The sequence below is a fragment of the Coturnix japonica genome, chromosome 7, assembly GCF_054131305.1.
Source record: "Coturnix japonica strain WE chromosome 7, WE-NBRP24, whole genome shotgun sequence".
Lineage (NCBI taxonomy): Eukaryota > Metazoa > Chordata > Aves > Galliformes > Phasianidae > Coturnix > Coturnix japonica.
The window spans coordinates 29,494,343-29,517,020 of record NC_140669.1 but is presented as its reverse complement, the minus strand read 5'-3'; the positions used below and the strand labels follow the sequence as shown (position 1 = coordinate 29,517,020).

General features: G+C 40.7%; 1 protein-coding gene across 11 annotated transcripts in view; it reads right to left on the bottom strand.

Moving 5' to 3' along the window:
- The window catches only part of GLS (glutaminase), a 49,279-nt gene that overhangs the window by 3,599 nt on the left and 23,002 nt on the right, over positions 1-22,678 (bottom strand). For 3 of the 11 annotated variants that reach the window (XM_015867641.3, XM_015867642.2, XM_085553614.1), the window contains 10 exons: positions 19,769-19,801; positions 19,443-19,501; positions 18,774-18,840; positions 18,243-18,293; positions 15,718-15,894; positions 14,509-14,640; positions 13,723-13,815; positions 739-800; positions 165-241; positions 9-72 (listed from right to left, as the gene is read on the bottom strand). In XM_015867641.3, coding sequence (XP_015723127.2) covers positions 9-72; positions 165-241; positions 739-800; positions 13,723-13,815; positions 14,509-14,640; positions 15,718-15,894; positions 18,243-18,293; positions 18,774-18,840; positions 19,443-19,501; positions 19,769-19,801 — 815 coding nt within the window. Of the gene's footprint in view, positions 1-8; positions 73-164; positions 242-738; positions 801-9,753; positions 12,893-13,722; positions 13,816-14,508; positions 14,641-15,717; positions 15,895-16,420; positions 16,569-16,718; positions 16,807-18,242; positions 18,294-18,773; positions 18,841-19,442; positions 19,502-19,768; positions 19,802-21,383; positions 21,434-22,097; positions 22,289-22,678 lie in introns of those variants that run through there. The other 8 variants (XM_015867643.3, XM_085553609.1, XR_014948411.1 and 5 more) reach the window with 7 other exon arrangements.

Below are 22,678 nucleotides of genomic sequence, written 5' to 3'. Positions count from 1 at the left end.
CCACGCACCTGTCTTTGGGGAAGGGATTCACTTTGCAGGCTTCCAGCAGGAACTTCACAACATCCACGTGTCCTGTAAGACAGAATTGTAAGCATGTACATGTTTACATGCATCTAAAGAGATGTAAAATAACATAAAGCAAATTATACGCAGTGACACATTACCTTCTGCAGCTGCTACGTGCAATGCTGTCCGTGAGTCATAGTCTCTCTGCTCCATATCCATCCCCGACAGAGCAAATCTAAAAAAGGAATTGATAGTCAAGAATAGCCTCATATAATTAAAATGAGTTACAAAACTAGACGGGAACAATACCGCTCTGCTAGAACCATGACCCATCTGTTGCAAGAGGATATATATGGCAACAAGTGGTAAGGAAAGGGGCCCTTACTGCCTCGGCTTCAAAAATAAGATAGAGATTAGGAAGAAAGCCAAGCCCTTAGTTGCTATAAAGAAAAAAATTAAAGCGTCTTTGGGAGGGGGTGTAACACAGTCTGTGCATCTTTATACTTCTCCTTCTGCACATAGGTACCATGCCTCAAAAATTTCATTTCAAGTGTGTTCAGCCAAACAAGAAGTCAGGCAAAATGGAATAATTAGGGGAGCGTGTATAGAAAGCATTCCATCTCCAGCACAGCCTCGATGTCCCCAGCACCAACACAGCGTACATTTACAAGTAAACAAGGGCAGTCCCCAAACCGGCAGCTCTCCCGTTCTCAGCCCCACGCAGATCTTTACCTCCGGAGTGCAGACACATCCCCCGTGTAGGCAGCAAACAGCAGATTTATCACTGACTTCACCTACAAAGAGAGATGAAGCCTGGTTTATTTTGCTTCTTCCTTCAAAGGAAAAACAAATGGAAAACCCAAGAATGGTCAGTGTGTCCGACTGCTCCAATGCTTATCAAGCCGCTGATTTAATTCCCTTGCCAGGCCACACTCCACAGGACAGCATGAAATCTCTCAGACTCATTCCAGCTTGCCTTGCTACCAGTGCTTCTGTGCCCAAGTAAGAAATGTTATCACCCGGTTACAAGCCCCTTCTCACATACATTCTGTAACACATCCTCTGTTTTAACAGATGACAAAAAACAATGAGATAGATTATTTTAAGCCCACCACATCAGTCTGCTTCATAAAGAGACACTGGCAGTTCTAGGCAACATTGCACTGTGTTTTCCAGAAAGCCTTCTGAACCGAGCCTATGAAGTTCTGCTTCTTACAGCCCTGAGTGCCCAGGGACAGAGGCAGAGCAGAAAGCTGGTCCTGCACCGGCCTTGCAGAGGAATAAAGAATGAACACATCAGTGCCCTGAAACAGATCTGCCACAGGTTTCTGCAAGAAACAAAGGTGTGTTTCCACCCCTCAGCCTGGCGCTGGCTGCTTCAGGCAGGGTTGTCTAAGTGACCCCCAAGGTCACTTGAACCACCAGCTTTGTACTCCTCATGCACGTGAGCGGCACAAGGGGAAAACCACAGCTGTTGGGTCTGAACCAAGGTGAAGCTGAAGGAAGGAAGCAATGTGAGGCAGGAAGCTACACTACTGCTAGAAACTTCAGATAAAGACGGGAGCCTGAAAGGGAAAAAGTAATAGTCCCAGAGCACGAAGCAGAGATATGGCTCAGACAAGAAACCTGGACAGCCACTAAAGCAACCTCATGCTGAAAGCTTTGAGGACACGGCACAGCTCAGCACTGAAACACATCGCAGCACACAGGGGCTTCAGGGAGCGCATTCCCAGGGCAGCACATATACCACCCTCACAGATTGTTCTGCAAACACACAGGCAAAACAGTTCAGGGATGGACATGTTGATTTGTTGGCGTGTAAAGCTTCCTCCATGTACCAAACAGATCCAATGAAGAAGCAGGCTGAGCTGTGTCCCAAACCCAACCTGGATGGGGAAGCCACCCCCTTCACCAGCCTTCCTCTCAGGGTAGTTAGCAGAGACCCCCGTTCAAGGCTGAGGCGAGAAGGACTGTCTGCACACAGATGGGCTCCATCGCACACAACAGCCCTGCCACCCACCCTCGCTGCTGTACTGACAGGGCTGGGCAGCCAGAGGCTGAGCTTGGCCGCCGCCCCCAGGGACACAGCAAATCCTTCAGAAAATATTAATTCAGTTCAGAGCTGGATTAATCCCATGAGCTCTTTGCTGAAAAGGTCACTCAATCTGGACTTCAATTTCCTGTGATGCCTGAGAGCACCTCGCCCAGGACCTCTGTGACAGCACAACAGGCCGCACAGCCCCAGTCCTACTGAAGAGCGACTCCACTGAGCACCAGATCCTGCACACTGATGGCAGGTGCTAAAACATCGCTGGAAGCAGGCAGCACAGTCAGAAGCAGTCATCCCATCCCTTCCTCTTGCTCCTCCTGGCTGTGTTCAGGGCACACACGGCAAAGCTCAGGCCCATCTGGAGATGTCCCCAACACTTCCCACTCCACCAGGCACAGTTACCCCATCCAAGTGAGCACTGTGCAAAGCTGCCACTGGGGAAGGGGAAAACCTCCAGGTCTAAGCACGCCCAGGGCCCTTCACCACGCAGCACCCAGCAGCGTTAAGCTGCTCAGCACCGGCTCAGCAATCTGCTTCAAAAAATAGATCTTAAGCTATGGATTAATGCCTCGTGCTGGGGAGAGCCCAGCCTGCTGAGCACTGTCCTGCTGTCCCAGCCTTCAAACCACCACACACCAACATGCGAAGCCAAGAGCTCAAGCGTGCCAAAGTCACACAGACTCCAAAAGCAAAAGGAGCTGTACCGTCAGTGCTTTGCTGCTGCTCCTAAAGCTGATCCTACCCCCAAGGGATATCCAGCGTGCAGAGCAAGCCCTGCTGCTCTCCTGGGAGCTGATTGTCTCTCAGTGCTCATTTATCAGTGGCAAAACACTCCTGACACCTAAAATACAACATCAACTCTGACACAGCAGCTACAGGCTGTAAGAAACACCAAAGTGAAAGTGGAGCACATGTGAACGCTTTGGTCACCCAGGTTCCAGACTGAACCTCAACGCAGCCGTACCACAGCCTGGGGCTGCACTCCTCCCTGCACACAGGGCTACTCTCTGACAGCCAGAAACAGCCCCCAGCTGGTTCTGAAGCTTCAGCTATGAAACCGAACCAAGACCAACAGGAGCCATCTCAGAGGAATGTCCTCCCTGCAAACTCACCCTAAAGGGCATCAGCCAGGACTGCTCTTTTTAGAGTTCCCACAGCTACAGCTCATGTACAGTAAGCTGGAATCTGACCTCTGTGGACAGATGTCCCTCCAGGCCTCATGTGGAAAAGCCCCAGACAGGTCTAAAAGACAGGCATGATTTTGCTTGAATACACCACTTTCTAATAGGAATTAAGCTGTACTTAGTAGGAAAAGAAATCCCGACCAAAGCCAACACCTCTGCTGCTCAGCTCCAGGATTGTTTCCCCTGTAATAAAGGCCAAAGTATTACTGAACATTAAGAAGTTAAGACTAAGCCATAAACAAACATCCCACTGCAGGTAGGTTTGTCCAAAGCACTGAAGATAGACTGAAAAAGCAGTGCAAATAATCCCTGGTGCAAGCATTAGTTCCATGGCACTATAAATAGTGGCAGGATACACCAGCCAACTACAATTTGATGTTACCCACACAAATACCTGAAGTTACAAACAAGGCCAGCTATTCCACAACACATCTCTTCTCCAGCATTCCATCCCCCCACACACACACTCCTGCCTATTTTCTACATTGCCGATCCTCGCTTCCTGACTGAAATAGAACCTGCAAATATTTACTCTTCGGTGTTTTGCGGGTTTAGCACAGGAAAACAAGGCAGCTTGTTTTCCTCTCCCATCCCACCTCATGCACCAGCTCTCCCCTCTAGATGGCGCACACTGCTCTGACTCCATCATGCTCCTCACTCGGAGCCCGAGCTGCAACAGCAGCTTTACCCATTTTCAGAGCCTGAACCGCTGCCTGCACGGCCATCAGCCACGTACTGACTTTAGAGATCAAGCACCTGTAATTAACTGAGCCAGGCAGCCCAACACACGCGGTGCCACATGCAGCCCTCGTGCCAGGGCTCAGCCAGGTGCTGCTGTTTGCTGATGGCTGCTAACTCAGCAGCAGCATCCACACCAGCCTGAAAGCGAGTTACTTTTGAATTGCTTATCAAGCAGGTAACAAAGAAAAGAAAAAAGAAAAACCAAATAGTACGCTATCTTATTGCAACATTGCTTTTGAAACAGCTTGAAATAGATGGATTTATGTAAAACTGGTAATTTTCCCCTTCTAACTTTTACGTTTCCATATAGGCAGGTAGCTGCTGACATGGGTTCTTTAGCAGCCTGATTAAGTTATGATCGGGCTCGATTCAGACACAGCAGCACTCAGATGCAAACAGGCCAGCAGGCAGCTCAGCCTCAGGACCTGCTGCAGGTGCTGTGCATGCAGCTCGATGTAAGAAACTCCAAAGCAAAACAAACTGACAATCTCACATTGAAGACTTGCCTCGACACCAGAAGAAAAACCAAACCAGCCTTCTAAATCATTCCTTCAAGCTTAGACAGCTACTGGAAAAGGCTTAGGCTGAAGGTGCAGGTGGGCAGCCCACCTGGAAGACAAGACTGAGCAGGAACATTCCTCCATCTCTACCCACTCGCCCACTGGTTTCAAGTGGATTTCTGCCATTCACGCTTCCTATGGATCAAGCCCCCTCCTAGGGAGGTCAAAAAGGGCACAAGTACAACATCACGGCACAAAAAGAAGCAAACAGGAAGCACATCAGCATTGCATTACAGTACATACTTGGTTCTTTGGCCCATCTCAGTGGAAGTCTTTTCTTTCCCAGTGCTTTTAAATAATCTAGATATTGAAAAGCATCTAGAAATGAGACGCTACAAACCAGCACAATGCCAAACCTGTCTGTTTGGCTGGCTTTTCTGAGCTGTTAATGCACTTGTTTGCATGCTTACTACCAGTTCTTGATTAGCTCTATTAAGGTTATTGATAAGTACTAGCGAACTGATATGCACCTAAATAACAAGGCTATTTAGTACAATTTTAGAGTTCAATTTAATTAAACCTTGCTAGGTTAAGTGAAACATCCACTTACCTTACCACTGAGGCTCTCAGGAAGAGCGCTGCCCACCTACTTTCCTGCTGAGGCGTGCAGGATAAATATAGCCAATATTGCTCCTATGTGGATACCAACAAACAGCTCAAGGATGATGCTAGAGTTTAACAGTAACAGCAGTGACAAACAGAGTCAGGTCTCATCAGTGCTTACATGACAACGCAACAGGAGAGCTTCCCTCCTCGTGCCTGGGAAAATACTTAAGTATGGAAGAGCAGCAGCTTATCTCAAGTGCTACTCATTAACAATTACTTGCACAGGTCTTATGCTTTTCATTATCTATGAGCTTTGTTTTGGAGAAAACTATATTGGTTTTGAAAGGGAAGGGTACTGAAAGAAGGAGAAAATGGAATATAATTGCCTTTGCTAGATTAAGACAAGCATGGTTACATTCAGTCCCAATTCCTACTAAATTATTATAATTGCCTCTAAATTATGATGATGGGAAATTGCCAAGTGGTAAAACAATAAGTTCAGAAAACTATGATAGGAATCCTCAGGGTAATCCGATAGTGACATGGATTTTTGGAGTCCTTTTTTCAGTCCTTTTTATGAAACATCCACTGCAAACACTCGTGCAGCAAAAAACACGCAAAACAGACGCAGAAATCTCACCAAGTGCAATGAACACTGATGAGCTGATCCTGAATGCAGGAGCAAAAACAAGAGCTTTTGAAGTAGAGGATACAGACATTATTAACACTGCAAACTTTGGGACCAAAGGACTGGAATGAACAACAACCAAACGAATAAAGCAAAGTGCTGAGCAGGGCTTTAGTGCCACTAGCTGTATTAAGCACATAGGACAAAAGAGCGTCTGCCCTTTCAAGGACCTACTGACCACAACTAATAGCTGCACAATGGGCAAAGCAATGCTCCTGCTTTCCTGCCAGCAGTTACTCTGCCATTCGTGAATCAAGTTTTACTCTAAGCTACAAGATCTGGAACTGGAATTACTCCACAAATAAGGAAGGATGAAGGCATTCAGCCAACTTCACAAGCAGGAGACGGACACCAACCTGCAGGCTGGCATCAGGACAGGGGCGTTCTTACCACAAGTTGGTACTCCACTCTTGTTGGAAGGATTGCTTCGGAAACATCAGAAACAGCTTCCTAAAGAAGCTTATTCAACTTCCTGTTCATTTTTTCATTACCTTCCTTCTCACTTCGGTAACATTCATTATCTTGAAGTGACTTTTACCTCCATGTGTTTAACTCCATCACTACTGCGAACCATCACTATTGCCCATCAGTTTATTAGCTAAAATCTACTCAACTACCCAGTTTATTCTCAGACCAAAAGTACATATTAAGCAGTTGTCCTTAACAATTACACGTTTGTGAAGTTTAAAATGGAGGTCCTTTAAAAAGCATGAAACGCACTCAATGTAGTGTAAGCCATAACTGTGCTTACAACCAAAGCCACGTCTACCAGTTCAAAAAATCCACGTTGATGTGAAATGAGTAATTCCTGGACAAACAATAAAGTTGCCTACCTCAAGGAAAAAGCTGGGTTAGTGAATCACATCAACAGGAAGCAAGCAACATTATCTCTTCCTATCACTCAGCTCTGTGTTCACAATTCATTGTTTTGTTAGTAATTACAACGATCACAAGCCATCCTAAAAGTAACACACCGTCCCTCGGCAAATAACAGATCTCTAAGTTGGAATTTGGCCTGCTGTGTTTTACCATAAAAACTAACAGGTTACAGTATTAAATGCTTATCTCACTTTAACACTGGTGTTATAATAATGACTTACAATAGCCATACATGTAAGTATACAATCTATGTATTAGTGTAATTATCCTACGTTAGGAAAAGGTACCATTGAAAGATGAACTCACAACTCATGGTGTGCACAAGAATGTTTAAAATCACATGAATACCTCCAATCTGCATACCAGGTGTTTTGATAGTCCATGAGAAGAGCCCTCGTAACAGCACGCTGCAATTAAAGAACCTGCCAAATTAAAATCAGTTGTGAAAGTAAGAGTTGCTTATGATCCTATACCAAAGCAATTACTTTCTCAGATTTCTTATTTTCAGAATACTCAAGAAATGTATGAGGAAGAATCTAACTGAACCTATTTCCCTGAAAAGAACACTGGAAACCAAAGAAGAGCTTCATAGAAAAACAAATATAAGAATATACCAATAGATCTGGTATATGCCAAGCCTGAGCAAATAACCACAGAATGACCATCCACTGGTCTCCACTAGGAGAACTGCTGCCAACTGCCTATAATCCACCAAGCAGCAGTGCTACTTAACCTGAGGAGACCTGCCCTTGCTGATCAGATACAGAGGTTAGAAGAAATCTGGAAAGATGATAGATAGAAAACAACTTATGCCTCCTGCAAGCATAGCTGCTAGCAGGAAAACATCTACAGAAAGCACCAGCTTCATGCCAGCCGGGTGGTCCTCAGGACAGAGCAGCATCTAGAATGGCATGTACAACCTTAAAACAAACATGCTTTGCTGCACGTCCTGTGCATATATGAGATATAACCCAAGTACGGCTGAGAGTAGAAGAACCTTCTCAAGTGTTTCCTTCACCCCTTGCCCTTCGCTCACCTCCATTTCCTCATCAGGTTTAGTGCCGAGGTGACAAGGTCTCTATTGTTCTGCCGGTGTTTAAACATCACTCTTGTCCTTTATCAAAAACACTGCATGAACCAGTTAACTGCAGCAGCCTTCCTGTATATCATGCCTCCGCTTTGGCTTCACTGCTTAGTTACGCTTTAAAACATTTCGACTGGTGCTGAACTTGGCACTATCACTTCTGCCAGCCTAAATCCTATTTTAGAACCTTAAACGGGAGCTTCAGATGCAACTGTTATGCAAAGCTTGCTGTGCACAGAAAAAAGCACACACCTATTGCCAGAAATAAGTGAACTACATGCAGAGCTGTGATGCTGAAGACCAGAAACTTCTACATGGTAAGTATGTGAGTGACATCACAAGTCTGCATAAAGCAATACTGAAAGCTAACAAAGTTATCATTGTTGTACATGAAAAGGAAAGGGAAACGAGCCACTTTATGCTGTACTCAGCATTCTCTTAAAGGAGCAAATGGTAACACAGGGAAATACACCTGACTCTCAGTAGGTAACACAATAGTTGGGATTGCTTCTAATTATTCAACATATGAGGAATTAAGTTCCTGAAACAAAATGGGACTGTACATTACCCAGCCTTCTAAAGCACACCATTACACACACTACTCAGCCACGTGCTTCATAGACAGGACAAGAACTGTGGAACAGCATATAGGAGCATGATCTTAATAAACAGAGAATTAACACAAGCTTCAGTTAAATTACCATTTGATTCCAAGTCTCTTGCCCCTCCTGCAGCCACCACAGACATTCAAATCCCTCTGCAAACAGACTGCAGTGAAGATGGATTACCAGGTATGTTTCATCACAGTACCAACTCTGCTGAAAAAAGTCCTTTTTTCTCCACTGCAAAAGCTGCTTTTCTATTCCAGCCTTCTTTTCAACCAGAAAACAACAGAAATATTCAAATCCAATTAGAAACAAAACAATAAAGCCCCACAAATGATGCTCAGGATACTTAAACAAAACATATATAATGCTGAAACTCAATGAACTGCTTGGCTGGTTTATCAGTGACAGGTATCACAACCATGAGAAACAACTAACAGGGAATGACAGTTGAAAAAACATCACCTTGTTCCTCTCCCTCTGCCCTCCTCCCCCTGCTCACCTTTCCATTCCTCTCCCTTTTATTCATCCTCCCACCCACCAGCTGTTGGACAACACAAGCACAATGGAACACAAATCATAATAGACAAAAACAAGGGTAGATGAAGTCACCTGTAGTTCTCTTTGTACCTACTGTTGTTCAACCTTGTCTTCATGTTTTTTTTATCATAAACTTTTGTTGTATTTTTTTTTTTTAAGTGTACAATGAATATCCAGCTTATTTTCAGGAACGCAGTACAAATAAATGCTGTTTATAAGCCCACATACAGGAGCTTGATGAATAACCACAGCCACCTCCAGCACGGGGATGCCTCTATGGAAGAAGCCTCATTGCAGAATCATCCCCATGAAAAATACACCTACCATTTTGTATATTGAATAAATCCACATAGGACAAGGAGAACAGCCTGTGACACATGAAGTGTCTTGCCAAGAGCACAGCTAACAGCTGGTCAGACCCCACTCTTAACACAACAAGGATGTGGGTATTAGACCACCTTACTTTTTGCTTATGATATATTACAAGCTCTGATTTTTACTTTTTAATGCTCCACGCCAACAGTTACAATTCCGGCACTGGCACCATAAACCACGCATTTTCCAAGCAACTAAATTAATATCTTCAGAACTACACTCTCTACCACACCTTATTTTTACTAACAAAGTCACAGTGAGGTTCTGCTATTACGATTTTGGCTTGTAGACAAAAAGAAGCATGTCATCTAATGATTTAACTGAGAAATCTTGGGAGGGTTTACAACAGCTAATTAAACCTGCCTGCTCTATCTACCTTTCCAGAACTTCAGCTCTTCTTAGAGCAGAGTGCTCCCTATCACACTTGAGTATCAAAAACGTGTTTGAACAAACCTGATCTCCATCGAGTGAAAAAAATAAAAAAATACAATAAAATCAGCTTAAAATAAATTTATTAAACAATACAAAAATAAGCATGCTGGAAATTGAGATACATAAATAACATACAATGCAAATGAAAAATGGAAAATGAAACAGGGAACTTAACAACCGAGCCAAAGGGTACAACACAAATGCCAAAATAAAACTTCAAAAGCATTTACATTTCTAATGAAATGTTAATGATGCTGACAAAGAACAACAAACAAACAGCTAAAATGCTTGAATATCAAGAATTGCTATTACTGTAGCACAGGTGAACACTAAAACCGTTGCAGACTTGAGACATTCAATGACTAGCCTCAGACACCACATTCTCTCAGGCCCTCTCAGGTGTGGGCAAGCTGCCATGGCAGATCTAACTATGGTCCCAGCTCATTCTCTGCGCAGGCTGCCCTTAGCAAGGACCACCTCTGGGCAGCTCAGGCCAGATCGCAGGCAACTTATAAAATAATTGGTCCAAAGGAGTCTCCTCTTGACCCCTCCAAACTTGAGGCTGGCTTCAATTCCGAGACAGGCTTCAAAAGCATGTATTACGGAACTGGAATATATACAGAACTATCTAAAGTAAAGGCTGTGTAAGCTGTACCCTAAATATGATGCATACTGAAGATTAATTCAGCTTGTTTCTTTTTGTGTTTTTTTCTTCTTTTTTCATTTCTCAAGCAGGATTCACCACTACTACAAGCTTTGGTATGCAATTTACATACATAAACACAGTAAAGAATTGGATTTCCCCATCTCCAAATACACTTTTAGTAGCTGCAAATCCTGCATCATACATCCTTTTTCATTACATCAGTAATTTAATCAGCAACATACAATCACTGTAAATACTTCTAGTTAGCAGCACAGATACATTACCAGCCCCTTCTAAGCAGGGGTATTTCAGGCAAACACACAGTTAGGCAGACTCAGAATACTTGTTATGTCTCTGTGGCTGCTATTAAAGACTGAAGTCCTCAAACAGGTGAGAAATTGTTATAATTCAAGACTTGGCCTTTACTTATCTCACTTAATTTTCAAGGTAAGCACTGCCAAACCCATGCCAAACATCAGCGATAAATCATGAAATAAGGAATACTCAGCAATTTATTACTGACATCTGCACACAGATTTACCTCTACCATCCATTAGGACTTGATGTTCACTGAATAGTGACTTTGCGTATTGCTTTGCTCAAATATTTTAATTCAGGGGCTTCAAACACAGGAAGCTCATCTTTTTACAAAGTACTGCTAGAGGAAGATTATTCAGGGTTAGGTCAGAGCTTATTACTCACATTATCTCAAATGCTTATGCAAGACAAACAATACCGAAACAAAATAATTAAAACCAGCTTGTTTTTTCAGAGAAAAAGTAAGCTTGGATTTCTGCATCTTCCTTCACTGACATCTACATGAGACAAAAAGGGATAGGGAGAACCATAACTCTCCCCTAATGCAAAACTGATTCATGAATGCATTTCGGAGTTTCAGACCACCAACACATAGGAGCAGTGGGCAGGAAGAAGGGCTGGAGACGTTACAAGGAACCTCTTGAAATCCTCAACGAGCTTTATTGGACATGGATGAAAGAATACCCATATCATTACTCAGACAAATTTCCCACAGTTTTACAACAGGAACGCCTGCCTGAGGTATGCTTGTGGTGGGGAGAAGATATCAAATTCTTGGCTAACACAACATATTATATACGTAGAGGACTGTGTTGGTGGTTTGGGTTGTTTTAAGATTTTTAGTATCGTTCAGAACCTCACAGAACAGCTTCGTGCCAAGGGCTTAACAACCCTGTGCCCTGTCCTAAAAGCCTGCATACACCATCTGCACATTGTCCTCAAGATGACTCAATTGCATCACGCAGATCAAGATGCAGTTCCCTGTAGAAGAATGCAAGCCGTGATTGCTGACATAGGCTGACATAGGTACAAACTGGCTAACACTTTAAAAAGGAGCTATGAATAAAAACTTCTTAAACATTTGCTCATGTAGAAGTAAATTATACCTTTAATCCCATACATGAAAATGCACGCACATTAGTGGCTGAAAAATAAGTTAACTGTAAACAGTCGAAATACCTAACAAAATGCTTTACTCTGAACACGTTTCCTGCTCCCTGCTGGGCTGGTTACCACTCAAAAACTAGCATTGCTTACATTCCTCATCAGGGTGGAGCACAGCATTATTAGTAAGGCAGACTTCTGAGTCATAGCTACCAAGAGGCAGTACAAGCAGCTAGCAAGACGCTCAAAATAGTCTGCTGAGAAATCTTTCTGCCACATTCGTTCACTTGCAAACAAGGCAAGCTTTGTTTTGCCTTCTCCACCAGTCCTCCCCAGCCATGTTTGCTCTTTTATTTACATGTTAACATTTATCATGACCAAAGGTCAAATCAAAAATAAAAATAATTAAAAAAAGAGTACTTTTTGCTAGCATGGCATATTCGAGGGATCCATTTCTGCTCAAAGCAAACTGGAAGTTCTCACTAAAATAAAGGATGAAGCCATAACATGACTCAGAACTTAACTTCACTTTATACACAGATATCACAAGTTCACTGACAGTACTCGACTTAGAATCTTCACTGAAATTCTATCTTGACACGCTGAACCTGATCAGAGGATGTATCTTCAACTCCTGCTTAGCTCTACAATTAATTTAGTTAAAATTCTCAGATATAAACAAAAATACACAGATATACACAAGAGGTATATCTCTGAAAACATTCAGATGGACTGTTGTTTTTCAATAAGTAAATGTGCTTTAAGTAAAGACAGAAGTCAGTTCAGTTAACAGGTTTGGTTGGTGTTGTTTACGTGTGCTTCTTTCCCCCTTGAACTCTGACAGCATTTTTGGTATAGCATACAAATTTACACAAAATGTATATATAAAGGAAAATACCAGGCAAACAATATTCAGACTGAAGTCGAGTCTAGAGATGCTTGAGGCTTTTTAAAGAGTAGTACTTAATGAAACTAGAACCCATTCACTTAGTTCTGCTCTCCCCGACCTTCCATTCTATACACTACGGTTCTGGAGATGTCCTCGTTTGATTCGGGTGACACTTTTTTCCATACTGTTTCTTTTAAAGCAAGTTCTTGCTGGAGATTCTCATAGTCCATTGGTCCAAAGGAATGCTAGTTGTTCAAGCAACATATATTATTTATTAGTGTGTTTGAAGGAAAAAAAAATATCCTAATATGCAATCAATGCTAACAGACCCAAGTTTTTCCACCTCTTCACACATAAACTGTTTTCTGCTTTCCAGTTACAAATAATTCTACTTCCTAACGGGGTCTTTTTTCAGATATATGCATGCAAGAAGCACTTGAAATCATTCTCTTACCTTCTCCCACTGAAAGCTTCACACCTAACTTAAAACATTAGCGGGACTAAAAGCAAGCTTTTTCCTATCTTAAGTCCCCTCGCATTCTTATCTTTGGTACATAGAGCTGGATTAGATTAACTTCTTTCCCACAGACTGCATATACTGCTTCCTCGGTAACAGGCACTGGTCTACAGCAACTTGAGGCCTCCATTCATTGCCTGTGTAGCTCTCAGCAAGCCACGTGGACTCAGGTATCACTGTAAAACAATACTCAACATACATCTCCTGCATTGCAATGCAGAACAGGAAGACTAAGCTCACCTGCTGGTCATTTTTTTTCCTCACTAAAATCAGAACAGAAACTGCTGGTGACTTATACCAGATACCACAGCCATACTGCAGCAAAGGAGATCATATGCACAAGGAGAGCTACAAATCTGATATAAAATTCTGTGGTACAAAACCCTGTGGTTGCGTGGTCCAACGAGGTACGTGTCCACTAGTAAGGTGCACTAACTGGTTGATCTGAAAGCTCTGAGGAAATACACATCATTGAGCAGTTTTGCACTTGAAGAAGAACTCTCCATACCTCATCTGGTGTCTACAAGCAATACTCGCTAAAAGCACATCTTAACTTACCCGCTGATCACCACCTTCTCTGCGAGGATCGAGCTTCTTCGCAAAGTGTCTCAAATTATCGTAATTATGGAAATTGCACAGAGAAACCAGATCCTGCAAATATTGAAAGAACAAATGATTCTCCACCTGCAACTGTCAAATGCATATGATAGCTTAATACTTGCACTTGTGTTTTATGTCAGACTGTCCACAGCGCTTGTGAAAGCAAGAGACAAGGCCAGGACTACCAAGCCTAGCTCAACAACTTCATCTGATTCAGAAGGCAGTTTTGTATGCCACATTATTTACCCAAATCTGCTTACTTCAGTTCTAAAGACCAGAACATAATCAAAACATCTGTATTTCATAAAAAACCTTTTATCTTTCATTGCATATTTTCACTTATATTGCATTATACCACGATGTAATCGTTGCACTCAGAACTTTCTGAAAGCTGTTTCTGAGCATCAAGGAGGAGAAGCCTACAGATCAAGTTCTACACCTTTAAATGCAGCATAAAGGAGAAGAATGCCTTTGTTAAGTCACCAAACACTCCAAGTTTTTCCACCATCAATTTCCCCATATTTCTGGCACTGTATTTCCAGATGTTCATGTAATTTAAGTGCTATATATGACAAAACACAAACATCTTGTCACAGTTTTTCACCCTTGTATCAGATGAAAATTGTTACATAAGAAAGTATTTATTTCTTTTTTAATCACTATATTGGTGGAGTGTCAGCTGTGCCAACTGAAGCTCAGCCAGCAACAGCTACACAAGAATACGCTAAAGGCAATTCTGCTTACATGGCAGAAGTGAATTCCTTTAACACTGTTGCCCATCTTGTCCAAAGGAGGCGACCAGCACATCAAGCCCATGACGTTAGGAACAACCAGAAGAATCCCACCAGCAACTCCAGATTTTGCAGGAAGGCCCACCTATAAAACAATTACAGGATTACTATCCTCTGCAAACATTCTTCACCCCTGTAACACAACACAAGTGATTTATTTTACCAAAGATTACACAGCACTTATAAAAGTTTGATCTAGAAGACACTGACAAAGCACGATTACTTCTTTTTATAGATGGACTATAACCTTGACCTCAGTTCACAGCAATCTGTGGTAGGTAGTCAAAGTTATTAGCTCTACTTAAGTCAGTAACACAAAGCAAAAGATAACCCAAGTTGCTGCTGTAACAAAGCTACTGTGACTCAGCAGTGATAAACGTGCCTATCTGCAATGAGCAGTTCACAGCATGAGAGTAATACAACACTATATAAATATTTAACTGACAATGTAAAAAGCAAACAAACTGAAAAGCTGCCCGTCAATTCATTAAACAACCTACTTCTTTACCATCTGAACCAAGTTACTGCTTTGTTCCAATAGGAACTATCACATCATATATCCCCACAGCTCACTAAGCAATATCTAAGGTCACGCAAAGCATTACACTCAAATTTACATCCATGCAATGAGGAAAACCGAAAAAGCTGAAAACACTGGAAATACAAGTAAGTTGCAGCACATATTAAAGTACTTACATGAAAGTATTTGTTTTTCAGCAGTACATTATAGTACATGTGCCATGCACGACACCCACTATCACAGTTCAGCATGACTACTCATTAAACATCTTGAGTCAAAGAAAAAGCAACTGTTCACAAAAGCCTCCCGCTATCTTCTATTTCCATCTACATCAGGATTTCTTCAGTTCTGCTGGTTCCAGTTATTGCTGCCTTAGTCACCTATTTCTCTCATCAACAGCCTGTCTCTAGGGATAGATTATTTCAGGGTGAAAAGGATTCCCAGATGTGAAGCTGCTGGGAACACCACTGTACCACGAGGCATGGAATACAAGTAATGCCATGGATCCTGTGCATGTCCCATGCGTTACAGTTCATGTAACTCCTTCCCACCCACAGCAAAAGCAACCAAGATGAACGTGGATAACAATAACACAAATTAACCTTCGCAGTCAGTTCTATTAAGTATCTGTAAACTACTTACATGGAAGGCAAACTGTCCTGAAAAGTCATACATGCCACAGGAGTGCATTAAACTCAAGGTATTCCGGACTGCTTCGGGACTCAGTACTCTTTCACCAGTGATCGGGCAAAAGCCACCATTAGCCAGAGTTGCCGCCATCACACTTGCTGACTCACAGGTAACCTCTATTGAGCAAAGCTTATGGAAAAGAAAGCCGTATTAAACAAACTGGTACCTCAAGCACAACGCAGCCCACTACATCTCCACAGAAATAAGATTTCTTTAAATAACCTGCAGCATAACATTTGTTACAGATGACACTAGTGGCATGAATTAACATCATCGGAATCTTTCTACTATAAAGATACAAAGATCCCAGCAGCAGCTTTTGTAAGCCTTTTTAGTAATCTTGGAGTTATTATATTAGTCACGAGTTAGTGTCTCGGCTTGATTCCTTCCCCCACCCCCCTTATGTTGCCTTGAGAGGAACAGGTTTGGTAAATAACCTCAGTATTCTGTATTTGCTTAACTGGCAAAGCCATTAAGGAACTAATTTACAATTTGAGACGTGGTGCTTTGTTTTTTGGTATTTGTTTTTTTTGTTTTTTTTTTTTAAAGCCTTACAAGACCACCCACATCCACTAAAAGTAGTACATTTCAAAGCTGCACACTCTAGCACATACAAGTCTTAATGCTAGCATTTCCTGCATAGCCTTAGTTTTACCTTTGTCTCATATATGCTTTAGGATGTATCTAGAGATATGACCACATGATAGTCTCGCCCAGGATCCCTGCTTCAGTACAGACTATACATACTTTGGTGACACATCAGGAAATGTGATATGATGCCATCACCTGATGCTGCCTCATGTCTGCAGAAACCAAAAGATAAGCTGGTTTCAACCTGAAACTGAAATGCTACTCTGAAAAATAAACAAACTAGTGCTTGTACTTTTGCCAAACAGTCATTACATGATACTTCATGAAGTTACCTAAGCCAAGTTTGCAGGAGTAGTTACTACCTGGAATTCTTATTTTCCGGCTGCCAAACTCAATACATCCTAGTCCAACCAACTGGAGTTGCAAATCAAGAGAACGTCTGAGACGCATCTAAAATGGCAACTGGGTTTTAAACATATGAAGTATTACAGAACATCACCTACTTTGAAGAAAGTGCTTCTAGGTTCTCAGTTTAAGTGCCTACGTTTTGTACCTTGGTTGAACAAAATTAGAGTAATCCTTCCCCACTTTACAGAGGTAACGTGGACATAAGTTCATTACTGGATCCCAATTGCACAAGTAAGGAAGGAGGAAAAAAAATGCCTTCTAAGTAGAATCTGAGAGCTGAAAAAGAAGCTTTGTGCAATGAAAACAGAACACTGAATTGATGCTCAGAAAGCAGCACTCAAGTTTTCTGACTTCGGAGTAAAAAGGACATTTTAACAGGGGAAAAAAAGAATGGGAACCATGAAGGTAAGGATCATGATGCACGCAAACAATGCCAAACCATAACGATACCAGAAAACTTGGTTTTGGCTTTGCTTAACTCATGAAAAGGTTTGTGCTTAGAAGCGTACCAGGACTTGAGGCAGTGGGGCAGGAAGCATTTTGCAAGGATGGTGAACCAGTAAATTAAAATCATTTCTCTGCTTTGTTCTGTGATAACAGAAGTTCAGAGCAGACTCTGAGTTTTCATCTGGTTTCCAACTTAAGAAGTCAACTGAGTTGAATTTACATACACACTTGACAAAGCTTCATTCACTTTCAAGACTAGACATGCAACCCCAAACAAAAAAAGTCTCAGACTAAACTTGCACTTAAAAACACTGATTTGCAAAGGTAAGAGCAAGTACCATTAATTCAAATCAGATTTCCTGAGAACTTAACTCTGGACTTATTTGAACTATCCCAGACAGACTGGATCAGCAACACAACGTGAACTGCCTCCTGAGAACCGCATGCAAAAGATCCAGCTAAATTGGGAGTTGTGCATATTTTCACATTAGGAAGCTCTTTCTTTAGGAAATACCTCACACTTGCCAAGTTCTCATTTTGTGACAGTGGCAAACGATTGCAAGCAATATGGGGGAAGGAAGAATGCACTTGAAGAGATTATTTGTCCAAAATGAATTGAGTTGAACAATAAAGGAGAAGATATTCAAGTCATTTCATTTATAATACTACGGTTGAGCTTACAGTATGGCATGCAAATACAACTGTAGTTAAGCATGAGTTCAACGTGCTCCACAGTATCATCAAGTACAGCAAATTCATTCAAGTATCAACACATAACAAGCTTCGGAACTGCTAGTACTTTATAGACTGCTACTAGTACACACTAGCAATAAAGACCCTTGCATACATAACTTATACAAAAGCAAATCTGGATACATCGAATCTACACCACTCATTTCCAAACAGTTTTAACAGATGCTGACAACTTGAATAAGCCATTAAAACCTCCCCCATCTATAACGGAATAAACTTCTATTGCTTATTACAGTCATTCCAAGCCCAATCTGAGTCTCAATTTTAGAGTTAATTACCTGAAAATAAAAGTCCAGTATAGCAACCATATCTGTGCCTTCCGGAAAGCACTGAAGGAAGGAGAAAAAAAGCCTTTAGGTACAATAAAGCACTTTCAAAGACAAATTAAACCATACTCTAAACAGTGTACAAAACACTTAAACGTAACAAACATATATATACAATATATGTATTATAGTACATATTATTATATGTATTCTAGTATTTTAAGTGCAGTTCTCAGCAGCTTTAAGTGCTTTAATAGCAAAACGCAACCAGTCTTACAAAGTCATCCATATAACACAGACTACACATTTAAGACATGAGAATTTACTCATCCTGTGGTACAGAAATAAGGTTACAGGTATTGTTAGAATGTCTTATGTATTCGCACCCTATATAAGACCAGGAACTTTGAGCAACGGTAAATAAAAACACACAGTACTACAACACTTCAGATAATCTTGAATGTGACATGAAAGAAATGTTTAAGGTTCACTGACTACGAAAAACATTCAATATTCAAAACACAATAAATGGAAGAGACCAACCTTTTTCTCTTTCAAGTAATAACCAATGGCAAAGTTTCTATCTCCGCTCTCTCTTTCAGACTGGAAACTTGAAACAAAACAACAAGAAATCAGAGAAGCGCAAAGTAACCCAATAATACCTCAGCTAAAGGATACCTTACTTCTGAACACAAGCTATCTACTAATAGACCAAAAACTGCCCTAAAACTCATCTCGGTGCACTCTGTCAAAGCGAATTAAGTCAGAGTCCAGCTTCAACATCTGAACATATATGTTACTGGTTATCTATACAGACACAAGCTGACTTGTATTTAAGACAAAGAAGTCCAAGATCATTCTCTTAGAAGCATTTTGAAAAAGACAGCAGTAGACTGAGACCTCTGAGAATAAGCTGCAGCAAAAGCATCGTTCACTGACTACTGCGACCAAACCAGATGAGCGGTGAGCGCCGGAAAGGTAAGATTTGCATTTAGAGCTTTCAGAGCCATAGCATTGGAGCACTAAGACAGAATAAGGAGATTTCAAGGAGAAAATGATCACTTCCATATCAGACCAGTCACAGCAACACAGAAACATACACAACTTTATTTCTTGATAATTTTGATGGCCCCCAACGTAAATAACAAAACCACCCTGTAAACTCAACATGCCAACTATCAGTTAAGGCTATAAGTATATAAAAATACTTACGTAGCATTACTGAATCCAACGTATTCATTACCAGCCATTTTATTCATGAATTGCATCACCTGTTAAAGACAGAGAGGAAGTGGGTAAAAAAAAGCAATCCAACATTTTCAGATATGAGAATTACAACTGACCGGCATTCAACTCGGCCTTACCCTAAGCCCATCTCTTGGCAAACACAGCCCAAAATCGTTCAGTGTTTTATTTAAACAAATACAGATCAAGAAGAGTTTGGAAGGACTTAAAACAGCAAGGTAACTGTAGGTGGAAATACAAGACAGCTGCCACCCATTTTAGTAAGAGTAAAGAAAGCGTCGTAATTCACTTACATAGTCAAATTTTTCTGCATTATTTGCTCCTTGCTGCAAGAAAAGAAAGAATAATTTACAAGGAATGTTAACATAGGAAAGAAGTTAGTTCAATTAACATTAGCACTTTTATTGCATAAAACTAAGGTATGAGGCTAATCAAGAATACGGTACTACAGTCATTTCATATACTAATGAAAAATTAAGGTGTTAGATAAGTAAATCTTTAATTACCATTTAAAGAAAATGCCATTTAAATAAAAAGCCATCTAAGAGTTATCAAAAACCTGCACGTTAGAAATGGATTTAGACTGAGAAAGGTATGCTTTATTTTAAGTGTTCTCTACTCAACTTAATGTGTTTAACACAAAAATAGTTAAAACAAGAAATACAAAATAAACTGCAGGCAGGATAATTATAATGAAAATAATGGAAACGCTAACTTGGTATAGATTAGTAAACACAGGTAATCTTACATTATCAGCAGAACTGAGCATAGCAAAATTCAGGCCACGTAGGCTAAACTATTTTCCATTGCTAGTGCCCATACTACCGATTTAGACCGAAGAGTTAAAATGAAGTATTACCCCTTACTGTGAAAATAACTGCATTTAATCAAATGTATCTGATTTAATAGCTGATTAACATCCTACCTACTAAAAAATTAAACAGAAAAATAATTTCACAACATACTGTAGTACATCATAAAGTATATCACTTTGCTAACAACATAAAGTCCAAAATTCATAAGGATACTAATGTATATTCATTCGTAGGATCAAGGGATACTCGGTTCATTTCTCTCTATTGGATCTTAACCTCTCCTTTGGTACGGGGGCATGGGGATATAAGTGTAAAGGTGCTACTCAGGGCTTTCTCCCCATTTTCTTAAGAGTGAGCTCAATTTAGAAGCTGCCAGTTGAGGACGTATTAATTCTTTACTCTCTGACAGACGACTTATCACAAATTGCTCTAGCCAGACATTGAAACAGGGCTGGGAGATTAGAGAACAGTGCATGGTCTGCTGGGGGACAGGAGGGGCTGAGCAGGAACCATTGGAAGTAGCATCTTTTTAGGTAGTTTAAAGAACAATGGCATCACATACACAAGTGGAAATGATACATCTGGAGAAGATGCTTTAATAAGTCATCTCAATATTTAAGATAGCTTACTTAGATAAAATACTCTGTTTAGGAAGCTATTTGAGGCACTACTTGCACGGTGTTTAGTATGGGAGAATAGGGGAAAAGTAGAACAAACTCAAACTTGATATGAACCAGTATTTTATTAAATGAAATGCATTAAGCCAGCCTCATTTCCCGCTCTGGCTGTGGATTAAGGTGCTGCAAGTAGTCTCTGCAGCCCGTGCACCAACTCAGCTACAAGAAGTGCAGTCATACACATACGGTCACTAGCTAAAAGGAACACCACACTGCTTTGTCCAAATTACATGCCCATGGTCACCTTATGCTTCAGCTTTACTCTTAGAGTCAATCTCAAGCTCATTTGTAATAATAAAAAAAATTATATATGACATATCATCAAAATGTTCCTGTATAATATATACCAGAACACAAGCCTTACAAATTTAACTCCAAATCTGTTCAATGAAAAAATAATTAAAAGAAGAAATTACCAACTTCATTGAACTGTTGCAGTTGTCAAAATATTCCATAGATCCTAATGCTGTAAAATATGTAACAACATTTAAACCACAAAAAACCTTTTCAAACCTTTCAAATGCACAATGAACATCTTTTCTGGGAAAGCGGGTCAGCATTAGTTATGGGATGCTGCATTGATAATTTTATGGTTAGACATAATAAATTGAAACAATTTCTTTGGTTAAAAAAAAAGAAAGAGGTAGAAAGGGATCATGCTTTCTGCCAAAATAGAAATACATCACAATTGACTTTCTTTTCTTCCCAGCTGAAAAAAAAGAATTCATCGCCCTTCAATAAAAACCTGGCTTTTCCAGCAGCCTACACCATTTGTGGGCAAGACCCAATGCGAACTCCTTCTGTATCAAGTTATACAAAAGGTTTCTTTGCAGCAGTTGCATCTACTCTCATGTTTTATGAATTAAACCTTCTCCATACTACATCAGGATGATTCATTTTGAGTCCTTCATGCCCCACAAACATCCATAGGTACCTTACATTAATTACTGATGTTATACCACTCATGGCACCTAAAATATTTGCCTATTCATAGGATTAAGACCTCAGAAAGAATTAAACATAATGCAACTGAAACAGAATACTTGGCTTCCATACGCTTGATGACTAAAAGACCAAGCTAGCAATTCCCTGCTTCAGCAGCTTACAAGTGCATGCCTCCCTCCTTCCAGAAAGCTGAAGAGACACAAACACAGTTGACATCTAAATCCTAACAGAGTGCTGAGCAACATTTCCATAATCACTTATACAAAGAAAGAACCCATCCATTCTTGTACAAATGCTTCTTATTTCTATGAGGCTGGGAGCACTAAGACAACACTTCCTTGTTGTTGTTGTTCTTCTTCAGATGCAATTCACCTGTCTAGGACACAGAAGGAAACATTCCATGCACTAAGCCCACAAACACTTACTGCATTTACTGGAACATATGTTCATATACACACTGACTGTACACATGCTTGTGTGTATATACATATGAAAACAACATTTCTAAATGAATACAAAATGAAATTGAAGATGTTAAGATTGAGGCAGTTTGATAGACAGAAAAAAATCCAACTTGGCAAAGACAGCTCAAAATAATTCTACAAATGCTCATTGATACAACAAATCTATAGCTGTCCAGCATCAGGTTTTGGTTTTGCCTTTCTGGACAATGAAAGGTTTCCAGTGACCTTCCCTATATTGAAACAAGGTACTTCTACTAATCTTACTTCTACTGGAAAACTACAAAGCAATTGAGTAAAACTGA